The 27,835-nt window shown below is 38.5% G+C and overlaps 1 protein-coding gene across 1 annotated transcript in view; it reads right to left on the bottom strand.

Annotated features, from left to right (window-relative positions):
• nompC (no mechanoreceptor potential C) overlaps positions 1 to 27,835 on the bottom strand; it is a 653,999-nt gene that overhangs the window by 162,895 nt on the left and 463,269 nt on the right. Inside the window, exons 7-10 of the mRNA XM_068229166.1 lie at positions 24,259 to 24,455; positions 21,447 to 21,545; positions 15,908 to 16,001; positions 11,306 to 11,514 (exon numbers count right to left, since the gene is read on the bottom strand). Of these exons, the coding sequence (XP_068085267.1) occupies positions 11,306 to 11,514; positions 15,908 to 16,001; positions 21,447 to 21,545; positions 24,259 to 24,455 (599 nt within the window). The remainder of the gene's footprint in view (positions 1 to 11,305; positions 11,515 to 15,907; positions 16,002 to 21,446; positions 21,546 to 24,258; positions 24,456 to 27,835) is intronic.

Here is a 27,835-nt window from a genome sequence, read left to right as displayed (position 1 = left end):
GGAAAGGAATGAAGAATGTATATCTACATTAAGTGGGCTAGGTACAAGGCCGAGAGTGTAAAATTTGTGAGTAGAATTTAGGGTGGAAATTATTCCAAAGTGCAACAGTTAATTTATTTGTTTTTATTCAAAATGTGTAAAGTTGAAAAGGGTCAAGGATTAATTCTTCAAGCTGGCATGAATACCAGTGGAATGCATTGCTAAAAACCGGAGGGGCTATGGCTTCTCGTCCGGTTTTAGTAGACTACAATGGCAGAGTTGAGTAACCTTTTGACATATTTGTAGATTGCTATCGTTCGGGGGAGGAAATCATATTAATTTATCATGATAACTTGATTATGAAACGAGCCGTTTTCGGCTCGTATAAATTCAAAGATAGATAGACAAAGGGACAAATTAATATGTAGATTAGATCGAGCACTCATCACAATTTTGATTATTAAATAGAGTATAGTAGGGTTGAGTTGTTCATTCAAGTGCTTGAGTTGTTTGATATGATATGGAGCACGTTTCACGCAAAGATAATGTTAATATTCATTTAGAAGTGCTTCCAAAGTGTTTTTCAGTTATCGGAACTTTTATAGATATTAAGGCATGTTGTTAAGATAATCCAGAGGTAGGATTGCCAAGTGATTTAAATTGTTGTGGGACGGAATGAAGTCCATTGATTTGTTTGTAAATATCGCGAAGTTCGCCAGTGGACAAAATAATAATAATCTGTACAAGTGTCGAAGTAGTACACTAAAATTTGGTAATGTGTAAAGGCGTGTTTAATAATAATCTTTGAGAATAAAGGCACGGGCCTAGTTGGATAGAATGATTGCAAATTAAAGTAATTTAAATGTGGAGATCACATGTGCCGTGAATAATTATAATTTGTGCAGTGAATCCGGTTTTAACACTAATTGTTGATTTAACGTTTTGGACTCCATAATAATCATAAATAAATTGTGGTAGAAACGAGATAGGCATTTTGATAATATGGTCACGCTATGTTGGAAGCCCAGAGTGATTTGAGCCAAAGGTTGAGATTTGGAGTTTTATGGGACAGAAATCCGGCCCGAAATGAAAGCGAATTGTACTCATGTTGATGAAGAAATAGATGGATCTTAAGGCCCACATAGAGGTTGTATTTATATACCGGTGTCTTGAGTGGCAGAATAGAGTCCACACACCGAGGGTTAATTAGTGAAAATGTTTTGAAGAGTTCCAATGGACAAATGGACTTCAAAATAGAAAAGGAAGGAATAATTTAACACTTGCAGAGATTGGAGGTATTTGCCCAACTGAGAGGTGTTAGGGGATTTGAGAATTGTCTTAGGAGCATATGGTCTCCATGAATTGACGACAGTACGAAAATAAGGTTGCGGGTTCGAACACTATTATGTCCCGACCGATGTGAATTCGGATCTTGGTGATTTCTGTTTGGGAGAGAACGTATGTGACTAAATTATAAAGATGGGGAATAAAAATAAAGATTCTCGAAAGAATAATAATACTATTAATAATAATAATAATAATAATAATAATAATAATAATAATAATAATAATAATAATAATAATAATAATAATAATATTCCAAGTAAATCATATCTGGATTGATTAGTGCCAAAATAAATCGGAATTGTAAAAGGGGTTATGCGTTAAACATATCAAGAGTGGACTACCGTGTAACAGGCGAAATTAAATTTTTTTAAAATTAATAATAATAATAAATATTTAAAAAACTACTTTTTTTGAAGAAGAATTTATTTTTTTTATTTTGGACATAATAATGATGTTGGGAGTTGAAATGAAAAATTTGAGATTTTTAACTAATAATAATAATAATAATAATAATAATAATAATAATAATAATAATAATGAGAATATTTGAAGAAGGAGAAGAAGAATAATCAGAGAAGCTACTTTTATTTATTTCAGATGAAAATAAAAAAAATCGCGAAAAGGTGAAATATTAGTCCGAGGATGATTACGGGTTACGATAATCATGATCTCCACAAAACATGATAATAATAATAATAATAATAATAATAATAATATTTAATAAAATATTCTTTTCTTATTATTATTTCGGATGCTGATGATGGATGATACTAGGGAAGTCAGCTGGCGAATTAACGAAATAATGTCAATTGGTTGTAAATAATAAGTTAAGTTAATATGTGTACAATGAATGCAAATCCCTACATCTGGACCATTAGGTTAGAGTCCCTTTGTCGTATTCCTTCAACTAACGATTAGCATATCTTGGTTAGGAACGCGGGGAGAGTTTGTAGTTTCCCGGGTTGGTCTCATCTCAATCAAAGTGGAGGCGATAACATGGTCCATGTGATCGCGCCTACTTAGCCAACAGGTAATTGGTCCATGATCAAATATGGTCATGGTGTTAACGAAGGTAAATCTGATACCTTCAGATATCAACGGTTCTACCACCCAAATGGAAGGGTGGTCAAAAGTGATAAATATTATGTAATCAATTTTCAGGAATAATTTGCCAAATTACCGGCAAATCAAGGGTCAACAGATTTTGATTGTGTGTAAAATTTCATTTGTTTACTTAAATAAAATGCTCCTTTAGCATTTGCAAGGAAACAGTTCCAGGTTCTTGTTCTTGTAGAATAGTAAACCCTTGGTGACCGTTTAAATATCCGTTCCCATTCCTAGGACGGAGCCTTCATAATTTCCCTTTGATCTGAATATAGACTATATATAATTTGTGTGTTTTATAATGAGCCTTAAAGATAAAGATTAGAGTGTCCCGTTCAACCCTGTAGTACTGATTGGATGGCGCCCTTACATTTAGTTTGAGATCTGATATCTCAAAATATTTTTTTTATTGAGTATTAGTTGCGATGGATTCGGAGCGTAACACTCCCTGAGATAAATGCTGGTTGGGACTCAGGCTTTGAGCGGGTACAGTATCATTGAAATAAAAAATTATAAGTTACTCTTCTTCTTCTTCCGCACTTCCCCACAACTGTATAGCACATGTGGATTTGACTCAGTTTTACGGCCGGTTGCCCTTCATGCCATGAACCCTATGTGGAGAGATGTAATCACTAGTGCATGTTTCTGTTGTGGTTGGTAGTATGTTGTGTTGTCTCCGAGCCCGCCGAATTAATCAGACACGATTCAAATCCCCGAATCGGCTGGGAATCGAACCCGGGACTCTCTGAACCGAAGGCCTCAACCCTGACCATTCAGCCAAGGAGCCAGACTGTGCAAGTTTCTGTAAGTATTACAAATATTCTATCAGATGCAAAATTCCTTAGCTTGCTTTTTATGAAGGATTAAGTGAGTTGAGATTTTCTTTTCTGCTATTATGTCGTAAATATTACTATAAGCCGAGAATAGTTTAAGGGCGCTGTTATACTGGGCAATATATTTTCTCAGCTATGTAGTTTTAATCAAGCTCTTTGATACTGTATGTTACACAACAGATTGATAACAAAAAGTATGTAGACAAATGAAAATTTAACATTGTGAATGTAAAGTAAATATGAATGTATGAAGGTTTGTTTCTAACATTTGCTCTATGTTTAATAAAAATGAAAGCGTACCGTACAGTATGTACAAATACAGTTGTTAGTTAGCTGTCATAACTGATAATGTACAGTATTACTGAACTTAACTATAGTTTTTATGAAAATATTATAAGAGCAATTGGTGCAGAGTCGGCTTTATAGAATCTTATTGGAATAGGTTTTCAAGTGAGAAAACAAAGCGTGTACTGTATTATAATCCTGAAAAGTACAGTGATGAAACGTTTAGCTGGGAGACTGAAAGAAAAACATATATTTTTAAGTTGAAGATCATGCCATGCTAGCATTAAAATTCATGCCATTCTGACCAGTATCGAAAATGCGTGTAAGAATCTTCGGTTCATTTTTAGGTTCATTGGTACATTTTACTAAAATTAAATTACTTTCTAGCTCAGCATAATAATTTTCAATTCTTTAACACAGATCAGTTATTAATATGACGATAACTTAGTACTAGAATATCAAGAAGTATTGAGCCATTTACAACCAGTGAAAGTTTATAAAATAAACCGAAAATCTATACCATTTTATTGTGAAATAGGTTGTAAAGTGAGAGCGATTGAGGGATTATTTTTCGAGATTTAAGCCACTACACATAGCATTATACATTTGTTTAGCCTGTAGAGATATCCACTTTCTCATGTACGAAATTTAGTGAAATTCACAAAGTTGTTCTATCAACTTTCCTATCCCTCAATTGCTCCAGCTCTTTGCCACCCAAGCAATTCGCCTGGGTTACTTGCCATTTTCGATGAATATGCCTCCCGCTGCAATGCAGAAGTCGTTCTTGCCAACGATTCTGGTGTAACTGGGTTTGTTCGTCGAGTAGACTAAGAGCGAGCAAAATACAAAAGATTCATAAAAGTAAAAAAAATATTTCATCCAGTAATTTTACCTAATTAGTGTATATCAACAAGTTGTCCAAAAAAGTAGAAAAACAGGTTGTAACTTGTATAAGATATAGAATATATTTATTAATATAAATTCACCTATTTCAACTTACAGTTGATGATTGTAATGTGACGACATTTGAAAGATACCGACACGTTTAACTGCTATACGTAGACCATTTTATGAGGAGTACTAATTGTTAATTTCTTGTTTGATACCTATCGAACATTTGAAATAATTGATAGAGAAATATTTTGTTTTGATTGGTTGTAAGCAGGACTGGGGTTTTAAATTGAAAATATTCGTTAAATTCAAAAGTTATGTCATTCATTCGTATATCTATAATAAAGTATTATCGTGAGAAAATAGATTAGATTGAAAACAGGCTCGTGTTTTCTAGAAAATTTCATGATTTCTTTTCTTTAAAACAGTAGCAAAATTTAATGAAATACAAAAACTTCAGTTAGGAGTAGTCTTATACATGATACTGAATTTGAAACATTTATAATGGAATTATGCGGTTAATAATTTTTATCAATTGTAAATTGTCTCTTTGTTACTTAACTCAGTTTTATACACAAAAATGATTTCAAGAATGAAAAACGATGTGCAATTAACAGCTTCAAAGCTAATAGATTTCTTAACTGGCAATCTTGAAAATGCATTTTTTCGAAATTATTGTTTTAACATCCAGTATTTGGGAAAATTCTCCGAATATTTACTGTAAAACGTTAGTCATATTTATGAAAAATCCTGCACGAATTTGTTATTAAATCTTCTAGTCACATTTAACTTTATTTTGACCCTTATTCTAACTCATGATTTTCAGTTGTTTGCTTGATATAGAGATTATGGAACTTTTTCCGATCATTTGAATGCAACTTATAATATAAACAAAAATTTGACGCACGAGAGCTGAAACAAAACTGCTATCAAATGTTATTTTAAAATAGAATAAAATAACTTGCGTATTTATCAAATTATACAATTGACTATTTGAAATGATTTACGAATTTTCTCTTTTGAAGTTCCACGGTTTCTTAATCGCGATGTTTCTATGTTGATATTCTGAAGGTATCACGCGTGAGTAATTAATGGAAAAATTTTGATGATTGAGCGTATTTACACCAAAATCATGGTGTTATTTATTTATGGAGTAAGATTTTGATACATTTCGTCGGGAAGAAAATCGTGCAGAATATTTATATACAGCGGCATTAATTCTTCAAGATTTTCCCGATTCCGTCATTGGAAGACTTACCTGTTACAAATAATTGACACGCCAGAACTTTCTGATTTCTACAATAATTACACTATCACCTAAAGGTTCTATGACAGCTAAAGTAGGAGCTACGCACATCTAAGTAAGGCGAACTATTGATTCTATGAGATATATCATGGTATTGGAATTTACTCTACATTGATTCACTAATAAATAGTGCAACAAAAATGGGTACAGAGCTTTCTATACATAGCTATATTACAGTATTTCATAATTTGCTTCTAATTTTATGTACATAACCATTTTAAGAAACAGAAGAACCTTCTTTTCAGAAATGTTCAGTGAATGATTTTATTTGTTTAAGTGATCTTTAATTATATTATATAATTACGATTAGATAATTACGTATAAATCTTCCCGAATAGAAGACATTAAAACAGATTTATTACTTATCTCTGTGATCTATCTAAGATCGTAGCTTTGTATATGTATTAAAATACAAATTTAGTGTTCGCTATCTGATTGTTGAAAAACTATTCCTGTTTCAAAGGTTCTTCTAGTTCTTTGCGTGACATCATTAACGAATACAGGAGGCATAAGAAGTGATCAAAGAAACTATTCAGGTGGATTAACTCTCTCTCTCTCTTACGATATTGCGAGGCGAACACTGTACTGTAATACAATATGCAACCCGCGGAGCACGTCCTCCGGGTGGTATGACAGATCCTTGTCAAGGGGTTACCGGTATGCACTGAGATGCAACGAAACTTGTGGATGAGATGTATACAGACGTTCAGAAAACAAAAGTTGAGGTATTTAGGGAGGAGGTGATATACATCGAAACAAGAAACAAGAGTCCTGGTATTAATGTATTTTGAGAAACGAGCAAATGTTTACTAGCATTGTTAGAGTATTGTGAGTTCAACGGCAAGGAAACAGAATTCAGTCGTTTGTCACTGCGTCTTACGCAGCATGCTTTTGTTTGTGTTTGTGTTTGTATGGAAAGGACGCTTAAGCAGACGAGTAAGGTCTTTTCGTATCTGTTGAATCCGTATCATTTTTGTAGGATGTTTATTTCTCGTCAACATGAATACAGAGCTCTTATAGTGGATTAACTCTCTCTCTCTCTCTCTCTCTAACCCACGATATTGCGAGGCGAACACTGTAATGTAATACAATATGCAACCCGCTGAGCACGTCATTCGGATGGTAGTTGGGAAGGAGGATTTTCGATTGGTGGGAAGAGAATTAACAACCTCTGTTTTGCGGAAGACACCACACTTGTATCCAGCAGTGTACATGAGCTTTTCGAGATAATGGATCGTGTACAACAGGAAAGTCACAATATTGGCATGGAAATTAACTGGAGCATGACAAAACTAATGATTGTCAACAAAGTTGTAGAGATTCAGCTGCCACAGCACCTGATCAATCTCCAAAGAGTCTGTCAGTTTCCTTATCTTGGTTCAATAATCGAGGATACAAGTAGCTGCGAAAAATAAATCAACGTCGCATCAACGTGCAGCTACAGCAAAATTAAAGATGATCTGGCAAGATGGAGCAATCTCTATGAATACGAAGAAAAGATTAGTTCATTCGCTTATGTTCTCGATCTTCCTGTATGGATGCGAAACTTGGACCATGAAAGCTAGGAACTGAATCAACGCCTTTGAAATGTGGTATTGGAGAAGGATGTTGTGAATACCGTGAACAGCCAGGCGAACAAATGATTCTGTCATCCGGGAAATTGGAATACAAGAAAGTCTATGCCAAGTTGTGTACCAGAGAATCCTGCAATTCTTTGGTCACATTATGAGAAGAGACGATGACAATCTGGAATTGTCCAAGGGAAAGTTTTTGGCACAAGGTCACGAGGACGGGTTGCAAAGAGATGAGATGATCAAGTAAGAGAGATCATGGACTTACCATGGAGAATTACTGTCCGGAAAACGCAAGTTCGTACAGAATGCCATCAGCTTATAAAAGAAACAACAAAGTCCTTGGGTTACGATACTCAGTCATGAGTGGAACGACTGGAGAGAGAGAGAGAGAGAGAAAGAGAGAGAGAGAGAGAGAGAGAGAGAGAGAGAGGGAGAGAGAGAATGTGCAGGAATGTATCGTTGTGTGAAGTGATTCAAACAGGTTTATTGAAACCATAGGGTATAGAAGAGAACTTGCGATCACCTCTCCGCGCGCACGTACACTTGCCATTGTCTGTGGGTGGCACCACGACGTATAGCCAAAACTGTAGTGTAGTGGACGCAAGCTGATTTCGTTGCTAATGCAGTACCTGGTATTACACGCCAAAGTTCAGTTTATTATTAACATTCATGGATTTGTGAATGTTATTGTGACATTTCCTAGATTGAAAATAATTATTCAGACCTCCACACAAAATAAAACTAAGGCAGTCCGAAGGTGACAATGCCGGGGATGTGCGGGGGATCAGCTGCGAGCAAAACGAACTGTTGAGGCTCGCGATGAGGGACCTCCTTAGAAAAAGCTGCAAAGGGCGGCTGGAACAATCTGGAAGTGGAAACTACGAGATTTCCCTGTGGGCCAGTGTCAAGAGCGTAACTCTTGGACAGCGGGGTCAGTCTTTAGCAAGTCACGAGTGAGACGGTCACAAGCCCGTGACGAGTCATTCAACGAAGAGGGACTCCGTCAGACTATATTACGCTGAGTTGAGCGACGCTTATTGCCTGGGAAGTGAACTGTTTTGGACCGATGGTGCGCTGTTAGAAGCCGTGTTGAAGAGAGGAGTTCGATGCGCCATACGGCTGTTGTTCGATTAGGTATAAACTGTGTCCAGTGGAAAACTCTAACGCGAGTGAACTTGTAAATGATGACAAAAAACGATTTAATAAATTTAGTCTACAGCAAAACATGCCACTTCTATGAGCAGTGATTTTAGTTTTTACGGACACTGATAACCCGCCACACTTCCCAGAGGAACTGGTTGTCGAATTTAACGCTCAAAGGAGTAGTAGGCCCTATATGGTCCTGTGGGCACTCTTCTTCCTCATAGAAGTGTACTAATGAAACCCAGGAAATTACATTAATTCCCATAAAGTCCGATGCACGCATGCCTATGCCATGGCCCCTGGGCAACGTTTACATGGCTAATACATGCACGGGTGGAAAAGGAGGTTCCCGACGCTTTAAAATGGGGATAGGTAATGGAGACAACTCTAGCAGAAAACGTTCGTCCTCCAGGATTGCTATCGGTAGGCGCAGGACTGCCAATCCAACCCGTTAAGTAAATTCGTTTCGAAATCCAAGGAGAAATTGAACAGCCTGACTTCTTTACGACGGCGTGACGTGGCAGCCGTTCGTTGTCATTGAACAGGAAAGACTGGCAAAAACTTCTGAGGAAGGCCAAGGCCCACAAAGCGCGGTCGAGCCAATGATGATAATTATTATGAGAAGATGATGATGTAACTTGATGTATTCAGGTTGATGATATTCCAGACTCAAAATATCCACAAAATAAAACGATTGTTCAGTGATTCTGTAATTACTTTTCTTATAATTACGGATTAATTATTGGAGATAGAAATATAAGCGTATTTAGAAGAATGCCGGCTAAAAACAGTCATATCTACGCGACAAAAATTAGCTGTCTCTATGGCTGGATAGAGAAAATATGCACATGCATGTCTAATGCAATTGGCGCTGCGAATGTCTTGATAATCGTGATGTTTCCGTCTCGAACAGAAGATGTCCAATGTTTGAAGTTATTCCTGTTTTCTTACATTATCAAAATGACCACTTTTAAAGCTCATTTCTGTATTCTTACATTATCCTCTACAGTTTTCTTTATTATTTACTGTAATATTATTGAACAGTTTCTTAATCACTTTAATGCAACCTGTAGCAGAAATGTATGCACAAAATAACATAGAACGCAGGAAGCGAAATCTGCGGAAAACCTAAGCACAACAAAGCAAATCTAGGAAGTGGATTCTTAAGCACCAGTAAGAGATTATTTGCAGCCTCTTCCAGAGCTATCTGGGAAAGGTTTCATGAGTGGCAACGGTTTTAGAAGAACTCACATTTAGTTTACACTAGATGCAATTATTTCATTGAAAACGTAATATTTACATGTGGATAAAAATTCACTTCCTAATAACATCTATACATCAACAGCTTACCCTACAAGGCTATGAACAATTTTATTAAAGTATGTTACATTAAAAGCACATAATATTATACGGTTACAGAAATATCTAATATTTCCTACAAGCATGCTTAGTCTAATTTTTATCAAAGAAACTTCTAGGAATCTAATAGGTTTTATACTATTTGCACAAGGCCACTTAAGTAACGAATTTACGAATACTAATTACACTTCTTATATAATATATGTTAGGCAATTATTTTACGAGTCTCAAATCTGTACTGGTTTCAGTTACACTCAGTGTAAGGAGAATTACTAATACGGAGGATGACTGAATGAACTTACCATGACACAGAAGTCTGCATCAAAATGGCTTCTATTAATATACGAATTTATACGCCATCTCAATACTATTATTTCAGTCAAATAGAAAATAGCAAATTTTCGAATCATTTGCAGAACTTGATTTCTCGTAATAGCTTCATTTATCCCTCTATTGCATATCATGCGTTTAATCGTTATTGTGAACATTATTTTTATCTCGCAATAGGGATGATAATCAACAGCATGTCCTACAAGCGAATAAAACAATAGGTCTGTTATTTCGAGTTAATGCCGCATGAATCTAGACAAACTATACGGAAATTCTACGTTTATAATAATAACAACAACGATGATGATGGAAAAACTAGCATGATCAAAGTCGTTGCTGAACGTTCCGGTAGTACGTCTTCTTTCACACGGTATAAACCCTGAAGAATATCATGTCTACTATACTGGGCCGTAAAGGCATCAATCTCAATGGGCAAATGCCCAATTTTATTGAAGCGAAGACATACTTTGAATCTGCAGTAGTAATTATGTTAATTTTGATACAGAATTTATCCCAAATGAGTTTCTCGGTCGATTTTAACACTATACAATATATACTGTATGCTAGAATCTGTAATCTGAAGATATAATGACGACATGTATCATACATTTATATCTTTCTTACTTTATAAAGAATAATGTGTCGTTATTATCGTTATTACTCATTATTATTCATCTATTACCTTATAAGGTGTAACATATTGTCATTATCATAATTTTGAACACGTTGTGGCTCCCATCAAAACCCAATATGAGCCAAGGTGACTCCAGCGTCCTACGAAATTTCTAATATTAGCTGAAGAAAATTAGCATTTTTTTTTGTATTTCCAAAATGAATTTAAAATAAACTTGAAGGGAGAAATTATATTTACTGACGGTTTGTGATTCATAGGTTGGTGAGAAATGAATTAAGCATATAGTTGTGACGGAATGTTAAGAATGTTCAACCCTCAAAATACCTTTTTCAATTACTAATAAAAACTGATATCATTACGTAAGACACGTAAAGAAGAATTTATTTCTAACTATGTGATACCATATTATTATTATTATTGCTATATTATTCTTATTTTAAGTGTTTTAAATTCGTCCTATTATTCTATCCGAAATAACAAAAAGAGCCAATGTGTTTTTTCAGTTTCAGGAGAATCATACCTTGGACTTGAAGAGTGGATCACCTCCATCCTCCAGCAGAAGAAGTAAGGTATTGACGTTACCATGTTTGGCTGCTACGTGGACCGGTGTCTGGCCGTCGTCGGTGGTTAGGTTGGTGTTAGCGCCGGACTTAAGCAGCATCAGCGCGCACTTCTCGCCGTCCTTGACTCGAGCTGCTATGTGCAACGGCGTCTCCCGAAGGCGTCCACCTGAAATAAATTGGGGGCATCTAGCTGGTCACTACATGTTTGCATTAGCACAAGTAAATTTTCCTCATAATCAGTGAAGTATAAATTGCCTAATGAAAGTATATATGAGAGAATGACTACGTCTCGGCGATTCGTAGCGTGAGCTATAAAGATGATTTCTTTCTTATTTAACCAGATGAATTAACATGAAAATCAAATCCAAAATCCAAAATCCAAATTCCAAATTCCATATTCAAAAAATCAAAAATCAAAAATCAAAAATCAAAAATAAAAATAAAAATCCAAATTCCAAATTCCAAAATCCAAAATCAAATCATCTGTATTTAGGGCTGTCGCCCAGGTAGCAAATTCCCTATCAGTAGTTTACTTAGCCTTTTCTTAATTGTGGTGTAGGGATAGCGTGCCTGCCTCTTACTCGGGGGCCGGGTTCGATTCCCAGCCAGGTCAAGGATTTTTACCTCGATCTGAGGGCTGTTTCGAGGTCCACTCAGCCTACGTGATTAGAATTGAGGAGCTATCTGACGGTGAGTTAGCGGCTCCGGTCTAGAAAGCCAAGAATAACGGCCGAAAAGATTCGTCGTGCTGACCACACGAGACCTCGTAATCTGCAGGCCTTCGGACTGACCAGCGGTCGCTTGGTAGGCCAAGGCCCTTCAGGGCTGTAGTGGCATGGAATTAGTTAATTGTTGCCAGAGAACGTGGAAATTTATCGAACGTCTCCCTCGATTAATTGTTCTAATCCCTTATTTCTCGTCCTATAAATGAATATTTGCCCCAGTTTGGCCTCTTGAATTCTCATTTATCTTCATATATTGATCTTTCCTACTTTTAACAGCTCCACTCAAGCTTATTCATCTTCTAATGTCATTCCACGCCATTTCTCCACTGATAGTTGGCAGTGGCGGCTGGTGGTTTAAAAGTTCAGTGGTGCACAATTTTTACCAATGATATAATATGATTACAGGCTAATTTTCAAATCTAAATACATCAACAATACTTTTTTATTATTAAAAATAAAACAAACATTTTACATTTCTATTTTCAGGAATATTACTATAACGCATTCACATTTTTTTCATTTAAAAACTCTTTTACCATACTGAAATGAAACACTTTAAGGTAGCCTAATTCCGGTATTGAAAAAATATCCTTTTGTTATGTATCTGGTTTCGAAATTAAACGTCGCATGGGCCTTCCCATTCGTTTCACTTCGGATTGTTCCTCGGCAGTCCATTGTGGAAACGGCCTAGACATTAAAGACTGCACCGAATTCATAATCTGGCAAAATACCACTAACTGATAAAAACGCACAATAATAAAAACACACATGCTGACACGAATGTTTACACAATGAAATCAATAAACTACTTAGCTTGTACGCACATAACAAAGCTCACGACTATACTGAAAGAAATGGCGGTGTTTATTATCAAATTTAGAGACATTAGTTATATATCCAGCCACGGCCGACTTGATGCGTCTCTCTAGCCAGGACGAATAGCTCCAACTAGCTCCTTACCGAGCGCAGCGAGGGATCCAACTGGCCGTGATCCAGCAGATGAATTTCCATCCGGTGTCGCTAGATGACACTCCTGTTCTATAACAGAATCTCACATTGAGCAGCAACGGTCTCTAGCGACTTCGCTAGTAGTTGGTTACGTAGGAGCACGGCCGATTTAATGCGTCGCTCTAGGTAGCTCCTTAGCACAACGAGGGATCCAGTCGGCCGTGGTAGGAGGAGCCAGGTTAATAAACCTCCATTTAGGCAATGTATAAGAAGCCACGCCTATCTTTTCCTCTCCCCGCGGACCCCTCTAGCAGCCCAAGTTTTATCTTACCTCAGGTTGACTTCCCACTGCAAACTTTTCGGCTCCTGCAGTGAACATGTAAGAGTACCAGCTTGTAAAGTACCCTGTAGTCAATATTTGCTCTTTCAAGCTCTTGAAAGGTTTGTCTTGTTGAATGAAAATACAGTAGTTGAGTAATCCAAATGATAAAACTTTACTTAAAATAAACAAAAATTTAATGGGGGTAGCGCAAACCTGCAACCTTATGGAGAAACCGCCCCTGATAGTTGGTAACATACAGCTTTAGTCGAATAGCGCGTCTCCTTACTCCCAAGTCTTCCCAACCCACAGTTTGCAACATTTTCCTAGCAATATTCGCAGATCTCCCTTCAGCCATATCATACGGAGTGAGAAATACAAACGCCTGAGACTTTCTGGAAGGGGAGATCGATAAAGAAGGACTTCGTGGTTGCAGATCATCCGACAGTAGATTAAAATGACAAGTGCTTTGTTATGCAAAGCAAGTTCTAGTAGTTTGTTGTGGAGTAAGATGATCGCTAACGTCCATTAAATAATAATAATAATAATAATAATAATAATAATAATAATAATAATAATAATAATAATAATAATAATCGCGTGGTCTTTCTTATTTAAAACAGGACTATATTCAAATTAAAATTAGATCGCATGAAGTGGTCCCTTCCAGGAAGCCTGTGTACTGATTTCGACATTTGATTGTGCTGCTGTCTACTAACGGAAAGTGGAATTCTAGTGGAAGGTCCCTATGGCTGAGTGAATTTAATTTTATCGGGTGACACGGAGTGTACAAAAAGGGATGTTTAACTTGCCGACTACTATGATATGCCCGGGCTGAGTGACTCACCGATTGAGGGGCTGGCCTTCTGACATCCAACTTGGCAGGTTCGATCATGGCTCAGTCCGGTGTTATTTGAAGGTGCTCTAATATATTAACGTCGTGTCGGTAGATTTATTGGCACTAAAATAACTCCTGCGGGACAAAACTCCGGCACGTGGGTGTCTCCGAAAACAGTCAAAATTTAGTTAGTGGGACGTAAAAGCAATAACATTATTATTGTTATGACATGGAATGCTAAGATATTTGACCGTCATTCAAAAATCTGATACCACAGCCGGGACCGAAACCATGATTTGGGATCACTAGTCGGGCCCCTACTATTACATCACCACTGAGGATCAAACTTCCCAAAATGTAAGAGCCAGGATAAAAATGTACATATTTAATATAGTTAAGGTAATGCTCTATGTCAGGGCCTTTCAAACGCCCAAAATCTCACGCGTGCAAACTGAGGCGCAGAGGTCCTATGCGCAGTGCATCGGTCCCACTCGGCTCGTTTCAGACCAGCGCATCGTCTCGGGGCGACTCGGCTAAGCTCGGCTCAACTCGGCTCGGATTTGGAGCGCCACGGAGCAAGTGAGGAAGCGGGAGACAGGCGGAGCGAGCGAGACAAGCGTGGGGAAAGAGAGAGACAGCGCTATTGCAGCAAATCGAGGAGTGGGGTCTGCACTCTGGTCAACCAAGCGAAGTCTTCTTTTGCACCGTGCAATGCACTGGCGCATGCATCCTGAGAGGCCCTGCTCTATGCGAATAAATTGTCACTTAGTTCAAATTGGAAACTGGAACATATTTAGTGTTTTAAAGACCTACGTGACCTGGATTTTTAGAATAGCTCCATTTCCTCTTCCAATAAATCTCCTGTCGTATCAATCATGATATTTGCACTCGTAACTGTGACAGTTTTGGATCGACAATAGGCAAATGCTCCACTTGACAGAAGACGAAAATGCTGAGATACGGTGTAACATCTTATATTACTTGGTTAGTTAAGATGTTCGATCTTAGTGACACCGCTATGTCGATTATGACCACTGTGCACTTTTGCAACTTTTATGAACAACATCGTTCACCTGTTGGGAAATATGATCTCACCGGCAGGTCTCTTGAAACAAAATGGTGATGGTGATGATAATAATAATGATGAAGACGATGAGCGAGAGGTTGGAGAGATATTGGGAAGAGAAGAAAAACAAAACAGTGATAGTAAGTTCAAACGTGCTCCTTAGTTGGGCATAATAAATAAATAAATAAATAAATAAATAAATAAATAAATAAATAAATAAATAAATAAATTGTGACTTTTCATTGATAAGGTTAAGAAACATTTTCTTTGAGAGCCTGTTATTATACATTCTATATACAGTAAGTGACCATAAAATTGTCATCGCCGTTTCCTGATAGTATCTGTAACTTAATAGATTTCATGTGATTTCTTTTTCAACCAAATTACATTTTTGCATTTTGGTCCTAAGATTTTTCTGAGGATTTTTATTTCTTGTTTTCCGATCATCTTTATTCGAAATTTGCCATCAGTTATACTCGTTCCAGATGCATAAAGTGCCTCTGTTTTAAGTACTGTGTTATAATGTCGTAATTTTGCTTTTTTGATATAGTTCTTTTATCATACGGTAATCATCATCATCACCATCATCATCATCATCATCATCATCATCATCATCATCATCATCATTCCTTTAAAGAAGTAGAATGGCCAGTAGGTGCTTACCTCGGACATGCACTTCAGCGCCGTATCCCAGTAACGTCTCCACTACTGAGGGCTTCGCCGACTCCACTGCGATGTGGAGCGCCGTGTAGTTGTCCTAGGAAAATTCAAAGAAGGAAATGCATTTATTTCTGCTTACCCCATTTGGAGGCTGCCCAAAAAAAAAAATCTTACATGAAAAGTGGATTGACAACTACAAAGGCAGTGTAAAATATATTATCTATAAAGGATTAGTATACCGTAATTATTGTACCTATTACACAGTAAAAATCGTATCAATCAAAATTTTGAAACTTATGAGAGACTCCTTACTTGACAAAATATATAGCTAAGAGAGACTACAAGGGGTATACATTATTTCTTGTTTTTATTCAAGAGCTTTTAAGGGTCGCTAACTCAATGTCCTTATAAAATTCTTTACCCAAATTAAATTTCTTGAAAACGTTGTGAAATATGTGAGTAATGGTGCCTCTTTCTCCTATCATAAATCTTAATACCTCTATGGAGTCCAGATGATATTTCTCGGCGTAATATGGACTTGTAGGTTCATATATCCCCCCCCCTCTATCAAACTAACGAATTTGCAAATTGTCAAAAAATTAGGAGAGCTTAAAGAAGTTGTGATTACTCATGTCAAATATATTTTTATATTTAATGACTGGTTTTATGTGTTAGCCATACAAAACGAGCTGCAGATGTGAGACTTCGTCAGAGGGTAGATATTATATAGATAATAAAATCTAGACCAAAACTTCAGAGGTAAAGTTTCCATAATTTTTTACTTTCCGTAGTTTGCCATAGTGGGGACGATATGTCACATTTCTTCTTGCTTACATCCTGTGGTTCAGTAGATGATCCCTCCGTTCTAATTGTGGGGTCTATTTAGGATATAGCAATTCGTTTTTGTTTCAAATAATGCGTTTCATAACCTCGTTGGTGGAGGATTACATCTAATGTTTTTTTTTGCTAGTTGCTTTACGTCGCGCCGACACAGATAGGTCTTATGGCGACGATGGGACAGGGAAGGGCTGGGAGTGGGAAGGAAACGGCCGTGACCTTAATTAAGGTACAGCCCCAGCATTTGCCTGGTGTGAAAATGGGAAACCACGGAAAACCATTTTCAGGGCTGCCGACAGTGGGGTTCGAACCTACTATCTCCCGAATACTGGATACTGCCCGCACTTAAGCGACTGCAGCTATCGAGCTCAGTAAATCTAATGTTGTATGAATAATATGGCCAGGTAAGAGACCTTTGTTATTGCTATTTGCATTCAGATGCTGTTTGGTGATTTTTACGGATAACTATTCAAGTTGGCAGCAGTAATTGGTATTGCATATGACTACATCATTGCTTTCTGGCAACATATTTGACACAATTTAAACTATGGAAGTAATTGCTGTTACCGTAATAATACCATACAAAATCATCAAATAACTTCGAAGGAAAAGACATCACCATCTTCAGTACTGACATACAGTGAACACTATTGTCCAATTCCGTAGCCGACTTGCAGATTCTTGGTTTTAAGGACTCGAAGTCCATTACTGTCTAGATTGTGGGATTTTAATAATGAACTAGTAATTTTCTTAGTTTGGAGAACCGAATGTTTATACTTCCCTCAACACTCCAACAACCGTTTCACAGTACACGACGCTACCATCCTCAAAATGCAGAACACAGTCTGCAATACACATCAAATGTCGTCCTCCATCGCTGGAGGGTCTGCCTTGTAACTCAATACAAGTCAACTTTGTAGTGAAACGACGAGCTCATTAATACCAGTTACGAATATGAAAACAGAATATCAATATCTTCAATGTTTTAGTAATGATTTGATTTAACTTCTCAAGTGAACAGCCCAGCATATTGTTGACAGTTAAAGGCATACATTGATTGATACGCTTCATACCATTCATAATGCTTGGGGCCGAGTGGTTTATAGTTTTTTTTAAATGAAATAACATTTTACTATTTCTTAGTATGTTACATTCCAATATAATAACCAGGCAATTGTTAGGAAACCATTCTTTTTTGCGATTTTAAACTAATCTAAACCTTCCTTATAGTGTACAGTGTGTTCCGCTCCCCTGTCATGCACAGGCACACTCATAACCTCACTGAGGCGGTCATTTACTCGAGTTTGTGTGTCGTGGGAAGCCGTGAAACCGTGATGTGACACGTTTGTTGTAAGAGCATATGTGGTTGAATTACAGTAGAATTAATTAGATTAATTACATTACTGCACCGTTGAAATGCCAGTGAAATTCACGCTTAAGCATATATAACAGGGCTGGCCACAACGAGGCTCGCGAGCCGCATGCGGCTCTTGAGTCAGTCTTGTGCGGCTCTTAACACCAACCTTAGAGTAAAATTAATTGATATAATTAAGGGAATCCTAACGACATCTCGCGGCTGGCGGCAGTCAGTAGCAGTGATGTGCGGCTTAACGTTATTAGCGCCGTAGGTCAGTGCTAAGACATGGGAGGTGAAGATAGTTCTGGCGCCTTCCATTTGATAGTGCTTTGAGCGGGAGAGTGTGTCAGTGAGCCAGTGTCGTGAGGTGAAGCCAGTCGCGTTCACGTATAGGCAGTAGCGAGTGTCGATACTTTTCTGTGTGCAGTTGTGTGCTGTTTCAGTACAGTTGTGGCTTGGTTGTCGAACAGTTGCAATGCTGTCTAAGAAGCGTAAATATGAAGAGGAGAATCGAGCTGTTAATACCGACTGGGAGGAAGAATTCGTTTTCGTAGAAAGAAACGGTAAGCCAATATGTCTTTTGTGTCAAATAACTTGGTCACAGTCCAAGGCCAGTAATCTAAAACGCCATCGTGACACTAACCACAGCGGTTTCAACAAAGATCTTCCTGTTGGCTCTCAGTTAAGGACAACCAAAGTGAAATCACCAAAGGAAAAACTTCGTGGTCAGGGTAGGGTTATGCCAATTTTTACCAAGGAAGCAGATTTGACAACCAAAGCTGGCTTCATCTTGGCTTTTAATATTGCAAAAACAAAAAAGCCTTATACAGAGGGGGAGTTTATTAAGAAGAACATGGCACAAGTTATTTCTGTTTTAGAACCCGCAAATAAGAAACTGCAGAAACTGATCAACGAAATGCCCGCTGCTAGACACACAATAGAGAGGCGAGTTTCTGTTATTAGTGCGGATATTTTTAATAATTTACAAAATATCTAAGCGAGTGCTCAGCAGTAAGTCTGGCTCCGGACGAGTCTACTGATATCAAAGGTAAACCACAACTACTTATATTTGTGAGGTATGTGTCAAAGGACTTGCAGGTGGTGGAAGAACTTTTAGACCCGGTTACTTTGAAGGATACTACTCATGTTTGTGACATTAAAGAAGCCCTGGACGGTGTTTTACGGAAAAACTCAGTGCCTATCGATAATATTGTCAGCATTGCTACCGATGGTGCATCATCTATGACTGGCACTAAACAAGGGCTTATTGGGCTGTTAAGTACTGACACATCATTTCCTGATTTCCTACCTGTACATTGTATTATTCACAGAGAACATTTAGCAGCAACATATTTTCAGTACCCGCACATTATGCAGGTAGTTCTAAGAACTGTGAACTGTATTCGTTCATGTACCAAAACACACCGACAGTTCAAATTTTATAGAAGATATGAACAATGATGAGCTTCCTGATGATGTATCTTGGTACTGCTTAGTAAGATGGCTATCAGTAAGCAATGTTCTTGACAGATTTTTTTTAAATTACTTGATCCAATCAAACAGTTTATGGGAGGAAAATCATTCCCTGAACTTAATGACCCCACAGTGGTTGTTAGATTTGGCTTTTTTACAGATGTGGTCCAGCACTTAAAAACGCTAAACTTATCTTTACAAGGAAGACAGTGCTTTGAGCGGGAGAGTGTGTCAGTGAGCCGGTGTAGTGAGATGAAGCCAGTCGCGTTCATGTGTAGGTAGTATCGACACTCGCTACTGCCTATACGTGAACGCGACTGGCTTCGCCTTACGACACGGGCTCACTGACACACACTCCCGTTCAAAGCAATATCTTCCTTGTAAAGATATGTCTTAATTGGAACAGGCTGTATTTAGCTTTCATAGCAAGTTGAAGCGTTTTGAGAAAGACCTTCAGACTGAAATATTTTCTCACTTCAAATGTTTGAAGAAAATTACTGAACGCCTTCCTGACGTTCAGGTGGGAACTGAAGATTACATGAGTAAAATGTCTGGACTTGCTTAAGAAATCAATGGCAGATTTAATAATTTGAGATCACTTAAACCTTCATTTTCATTCCTGGAAAATCCTTTCTCTGTTGATGTTGTGGGTGATGGCAGTCCTGTTTCATCACCAATAACAAAGAATACAGCAGTTGTAGAGTTGGAGCTACAAGAACTGCAAGAGGACGAAGGACTAAAAGGACTCAAACAAAGTGGCATTTCTACCATAGAATTTTGGAAGAATGTTCCAGAAGAAAAATACACACTAAGAAAACCGTGTGCCAAAAGATTAATCCCAATCTTTGGGACTACTTATGTGTGTGAATCACTGTACTCAACGATTAAATTCATTAAATCTAAATATCGATCTGAACTAAGTGATGAACATTTAAGTGAACTTGTGCGAACTGCGCTTACCAATTATCAGCCAGATTTCAAAAAAACTAACAGCAAAAATGAACACTCAAAAAAGCACTTCTCAAAAGTAAAATCTCATTCCTTGATGTGTACCTGAAAAATAATATTCGGTGTAGTGTAGAAAATAAATGTTCCTTCATTTGTTATAAAATGAAAAACGTGTCTTCATTTTATAAACCATTTTCTAAACAAGCTCCCAATTTTTTGTCTCCTAACTTTGCGGCTCCCAGAAGTATGGTTAGTGGCCACCCCTGATATATAACATTTGAACAACCGAGTTATGTAGTGAGGTGTGTAGGCGATTTCAGAACAGATTTCCCGGGGTTCCAATTCAAGGTAGAGAAAGACTTAAAATGTCTCGTGAATAAATTAAGAACAAATGGATCACTTAAAGCTGCAACTCCTAAACCGAAACGAAAGGTTTTATCGGAAGAAAAAGTCGACGACATTAACACATTATTCGTACGAGTTTACAGAAATAATTCTCAAACCATAGATGAACTTAAAAATAATATAACTACAGTAATTAGGACAATTACGCAACAGGAACTTATGTGTGTGAATAGCAATTTCGTTAGAAGATGCCAGGAAAGTTTGAAGGCTGAAGGACACCACTTTCAACATCGCCTGTAAAAAAAGCTTATTACTCATGATAAAGACTATTGGGTGCATAAATAAGATATTAATGTAATAATATCGGTAATAGAATACGCAAGAGTTTATGAATATACCGCTCGGAACATGCATATTGTCTCCCGGCCTCGCTGGGAGTGGGACACTCTACATAGCCGCTCTTCCTCGTTCCGCACTCGTATTACATGGATAAGCCCTCGTATATTTATTCCATCGCCGTCATTTCTTAAACTCTGGACACGTTAACCACTATGTAACAAACAATGGTGTATATATACTCACATGGGTGGTCACATCTACGCTCTCGCCCTTCTGTAACAGGGTGCTGATGATCCCCACATGGCCATACCGGGCCGCTGTGTGGATACTGCGTGCTCCTCCCTGTAAGAAAAAAGAAATATTTAGTATTTAATAGTAAGAAGTCATATTTGTTGGATACAGTAAAGATTAGTGTTTGGAAATGGCATTAGAGTCTAGCTTCTCTTGAAGCTGTCGTAATTATAAAGAAAAGGGATGGCAAATATGAAGACACCCTGGACTTGAACACAAATCTAGTAATTTCCTGGATGGATACAGGGCTAGGACAGTCAACGTACAGGAGGAACACACTTATTTCCTTGATGTTGAAATGATTGTCCTTCGAATTAACGACAAGTACTTGCACCGTTTAAAATCTCTCTAAATTTGGACGTCAGAAGTAAACTACATTAAACGCGAAAACGACGATTATGAGTTTTTTTTATCGTATGTAACTTTTGGTCATGTCTTCTTACGGGTACACTATTGTGTGTTTTATAGGAATGAAGATAAGCTATGTGAAACCATGCTTTGTGCAAGGAGAACCCGGCGATAAACTATGGTAAGTGTTCATAAAACAGTTCAGCTTTATGCTGCCCGCCGCACTCCTTACGGGTATTGGCTCTTACGATAGTTTACCATGGTCGGTACCTGCCTCAAAGGTAGCAAAATATGCGCCTAAACAGCTTTTTTTCTGCTTTCCTGTAAAGCTAGTGAAATTTTACCTACGATAGTTTACGTCTGACGTCCAGAAATATCATCAGACTCAGCCAGGATCCAGCAGAAGTACAAATAAAGAATGGTAGGGGGAGGATACGACCTGAAAATGAGAAAAAAATAAGAGTAGATATAGGAAGCATAACGGTCGTAGCCGTGTTGAAACACCGGATTCCGTGAGATCTCCGAAGTTAAGCAACATTGGGCGTGGTCAGGAGTTGGATAGGTTGCCACGCGCTGTTGGTGAGGGGTAAGGGAATGGAGGAGTGGAAAGGAACTGGCCACCCTACCGCACGTAAACTCCGGCTCAGGAACACCTCTGCGGAGGCTCAGACCTGCCTTCGGGCAGTATAACCCTTACCTTACCATAGGATGCAGTATTTACGTAGGGATGGAGATCTTTGTACGGGATAGGGTGAGAGAGAACAGCGTCCAATCCCAGGAGTACTCGACTCGAGAAATGGGAAAGTTCCAAAGAAAAGTTGAAGATGATGCTCGTTGTTGAAGGAGGCCTAACATCTAGTTCATCGGCCCCTAATGGTATGAGTTGAGACGAAATGTAATCAGTTAGTGAATATTTAAGAACTTAAATATTATATTTAAGTGGTCCGCCTATTCAATACATATATAATTTAATAAATCTAGCACATGTCAGATATATTGTTGTAATTTGTTCCAGCGGATGATGTCCCTTAGGGAAAGGAATATTTACTAGATTGATTAAATTATATATGTATTGAATAGGCGGACTACTTAAATATAATATTTAAGTTATTCTTAAATATTCGATATCTGATTTTATAGTCAATATGGTTTTAAAAAAAATCTAAAATGAAGCTGTTAAAGCTTGTCAAATGTAACGAAATGTAATGACAATTAAAATTTCATCCGCCGACCAGAATTCAAAACACGATAACGAAGAATGACGAATGAATGAATGCTATTTTGCTTTACGTCGCACCGACATAGATAGGTCTTATGGCAACGATGAGATAGGAAAAGCCTAGGAACGGGAAGGAAGCGGCCGTGGCCTTAATTAAGGTACAGCCCCAGCATTTGCCTGGTATGAAAATGGGAAACCACGGGAAACCTTCGTCAGGGCTACCGACAGTGGGATTAGAACCCACAATCTCCAGGATGCAAGCTCACAGCTGCGCGCTCCTAACCGCACGGCCAACTCACCCGGTAATGAATGAATATGAATTTAAAATAATCAGGGGATCTAACTGACAATATTAAAAGTTAAAATAATTCCAAAATCCATCCACTGACTATATTTTAAAAATACGACAGTGAACAATGATTATGAACTGAATACAATCAGTGGATCTGACCCTCAATTTCCCACCTTTTCATAAAATAACTTTAAAATGGTATAAACTGAACAAGGGACTGCTTCCAGAGCATAATCCTAAATCGACAATTCTTGTTGTCTAAAGGGGTCCAAAATCCAGTACCATAATGGTACTAACCGCTGGTAAAGTGGAATAATGATTTTCCTCATGTATCGGTAATAATCAAACTTATTACTCAATTAGGCTATTGAATTAATTTTCCGGAGACCAGGAAATTCTGTTAATCATAATTTATACCGAGCTCGATAGCTGCAGTCGCTTAAGTGCGGCCAGTATCCAGTATTCGGGAGATAGCAGGTTCGAACCCCACTGTCGGCAGCCCTGAAAATGGTTTTCCGTGGTTTCCCATTTTCACACCAAGCAAATGCTGGGGCTGAACCTTAATTAAGGCCACGGCCGATTCCTTCCCACTCCTAGCCCTTTCCTGTCCCATCGTCGCCATAAGACCTATCTGTGTCGGTGCGACGTAAAGCAAGTAGCAAAAATAAATAAATAAATAAATAAATAAATAAATAAATAAATAAAATCATAATTTATAAAGAAAATAATTACACTCACACTGTGCTTACCTGATGATACTTTTTTTGTGATATTTACGCCCGTAAAGAAACGTTACATTTACAGTAAATGTAACGTGGAAGGTTGTCTGAAACGTAGTTTTTTTCAGTAAATAGACTAAAAAAGTTATGTATATCGAAAGTAAGCGGAATCAAGGAACCACTCACCTTGTTAGGCATGTGTAAATAAACGCCTTTCTTAAAGAGCATCATAGCACATTCCGCATGGCCGTTGAGTGATGCTATGTGCATCAAGGTGCTGCCATCTTTGGTTCGCTCATAGATGGAAGCTTTGAATTTGTCGGCAAGAAGCTCTATCACGTTGGCATGCCCATTTTCCGCTGCCAGGTGCATAGGAGTCCGATCTGAAAGAAGAATGACATTCTTTTTAAAGCTAACATTTTCATGGTTTATTTCAGCGCCTGTGCGTCTATCGCTCTCATGTCAGCTCGTGGAGAGTTAAGCAATCGTTTTTGAAAGTAACGCAACGTAAAAGAAAGGCAACAGAAAATAAACTGTAGTAAGTTTTCCTTTGTAAAAAGAGGATGTTTTAAACACAACTGTTAGGTTCCTCAGTCTTTGAAACTAATTTCATCATCATCATCATCATCATCATCTGTTTACCCTCCAGGTTCGGTTTTCCCCTCGGACTTAGCGAGGGATCCCACCTCTACCGCCTCAAGGGCAGTGTCCTGGAGCTTCAGACTCTTGGTCGGGGATACAACTGGGGAGGATGACCAGTACCTCGCCCAGGCGGCCTCACCTGCTATGCTGAACAGGGGCCTTGTAGAGGGATGGGAAGATTGGAAGGGATAGGCAAGGAAGAGGGAAGGAAGCGGCCGTGGCCTTAAGTTAGGTACCATCCCGGCATTCGCCTGGAGGAGAAGTGGGAAACCACGGAAAACCACTTCCAGGATGGCTGAGGTGGGAGTCGAACCCACCTCTACTCAGCTGACTTCCCGAGACTGAGTGGACCCAGTTCCAGCCCTCGTACCACTTTTCAAATTTCGTGGCAGAGCCGGGAATCGAACCCGGGCCTCCGGGGGTGGCAGCTAATCACGTTAACCACTACACCACAGAGGCGGACTGAAACTAATTTATGAATTGAAAAATTTAAAATATGCCTGTAACAAAGACAACGTATACTATCTGATCATAAGTATCCCTGGACACCCTACAAAAAACGATGCATCGCACCTCTATAAAAGGAAGGAGGGAAGTTTTATTGCTCAGTGCGAGTATGGAATAGTTTACTGACTTTCAACATGGGGTAAACATTAGTTGCCACATAAGCATAAGCAAGAAATCTGTAAGGGTCATTTCTAACCTTACAAATGTGCCCCCAATCGACTTACTAATGACGTAATTGTGAAGTGGAAACGTGAAGGTACAACTACAGCATAAACACGGTTTGGTCGGCCACATATACTGACACGCAGGGACCAACGAATCGGATCATATTGTGCAGATCGAATCATATAACTCAAAATCGTCGCTTTTTAAATTCATTCTACCCTTTTGTATTTTACTGAGGCACATCGAGTGTCACATTTTCTCTTATGTTCCACATTTAGAATTAAAGCTCCGGAGCTGTAAGTTCGAATGTGAGCCCGTGATTTCGTTAGCCTGGTTTTAAAAGCGATGTCACGCCGAAATTAGAACATGTAAATTCAACGTTTAGTTCATACTTTATCCTCAGCTGTACAACCAAACTCACAATTTTAATTAACAAAGTCAATGCATATATTAACTTCAAGCCCATGGCAGCTTCGTCTGAAATAATTTAATTTCTCACTCTGAGAAAAATGAGATATTTCGGGACGTTGAAGAAACGAAACCAAACTCCATGGCACTACAGCCCTTGAAGGGCCTTTGCCTACCAAGTGACCGCTGCTCAGCCGTAGGGCTGCAGATTACGAGGTGTCGTGTGGTCAGCACAATGAATCCTCTCGGCCGTTATTCTTGGATTTCTAGACCGGGGCCGCCATCTCACCATCAGATAGCTCCTCAATTCTAATTACATAGGCTGAGTGGACCTCGAACCAGCCCTTAGGTCTAGGCAAAAATCCCTGACCTGGCCGGGAATCGAACCCGGGGCCTCCGGGTAAGTGGCAGGCACGCTACCCCTACACCACGGGGCCGGCTAGGACGTTGAAAACCAGAGTTTAATTTCATAGATAGCTGCCTCTGTGGATCCGTGGTAGAGTGTCGGCCTCCGGATCCCAAGATAGCGGGTTCAAACCCGGCAGAGGTAGTCGGATTTTTGAAGGGCGGAAAAAAGTCCATTCGACACTCCATGTCGTACGATGTCGGCATGTAAAAGAACTCTGGTGATACATTTGGTATTTACCCAACAAAATTAATTAAATCTCAGCCATAGACGCCCAAGAGAGATCCGGTTTACTCTAGGTCCGCTAGATGGCAGACAGAGTAAATCGGAACGTCGAAACTGATGAGCAGACAGCCAGATGGCGTCAAATCGAAATGTCTGCAAACGGTAGCTGAGGCCATACGATTATTATTATTATTATTATTATTATTATTATTATTATTATTATTATTTCATAGATCTCAAGCTGGTGGACAGAAATGCTTTCAACGTTTACATCTCTCATTACTGTCATTTCTACAAAGTAAAATTGCTGTGTACGAACAGTATTTACATCGCACGCAGATAAAATTGTTAGAGCAGTGGAAAGAAAAGAAAGAGATTGCTGGAAGTGAGTGGGTTGAATTGAAACTAGAGGAGAGAGAGAGACAGAAAATCAAACAGTCTGCTTTCCGTGCAAGTCAAGCATAAATCTGAGGGGAAATTTCTTCTTCAGTCTCGACGTTTGGATTTTTTCTTTTCTTTTGGCAGTAGAATGCAGTATAACTGCCTTCTGTGTGATAGAAGTTGTATCCCACAACCCTCTTCTTCGTGTATGGAACAAACTGTTAGAGGTAGTAAAATAATGGTGACAATATCTGAGCTTGCATGGACTACGTGGCCTTCTCAGCCCTAGCCTTGTACCATGCCACCGTTCCCGACGTCCAGAATTAGTTAATGCGACGTTAATCTGCTAGCAAAGAAAGATATTCGTTTTTTAATTATAACGAATATGGGTTGATAAGACATCATGGATTTAAAAAAAAATATTTTCTCCAACTTTCAACAGCCACTCTCTGTGTATATAATTGATATTAGCTTTTACCCGCAGTTCTACCTGCACCGATCAAATTTTCAGAACCCAAGCGATTATAGTCTTTGTTTCTTTTGTTATTTCCTCCTTCAGAACCGAACTCAGAACTGTCGACCACCGAGCTCAGCTCGATAGCTGCAGTCGCTTAAGTGCGGCCAGTATCCAGTAATCGGGAGATAGTGGGTTCGAGCCCCACTGTCGGCAGCCCTGAAGATGGTTTTCCGTGGTTTCCCATTTTCACACCAGGCAAATGCCGGGGTTGTACCTTAATTAAGGCCACGGACGCTTCCTTCCATTTCCTAGGCCTTTCCTATCCCATCATCGCCGTAAGACATATCTGTGTCAGTGCGACGTAAAGCAAAAAAAGCGAACTGTCGACCACTCCGAGGATCGACCCTTGTCTGGGAAGTAGGAGGGATGATGACACTGAAGTTACACACAGTTAGGAATATAAAGTGTTGCAGGTATTTAAGAGTGTATTTCAATTAATTAGTATTTAATAGTTTGAATAAGTAAGAGCACACATTCTGTATTAGAGAAGTTAAGAAATATGTGTAGTCAGC

Source organism: Anabrus simplex, chromosome 9 (genome assembly GCF_040414725.1).
Source record: "Anabrus simplex isolate iqAnaSimp1 chromosome 9, ASM4041472v1, whole genome shotgun sequence".
NCBI lineage: Eukaryota > Metazoa > Arthropoda > Insecta > Orthoptera > Tettigoniidae > Anabrus > Anabrus simplex.
This window is presented reverse-complemented; position numbering and strand designations above follow the sequence as displayed.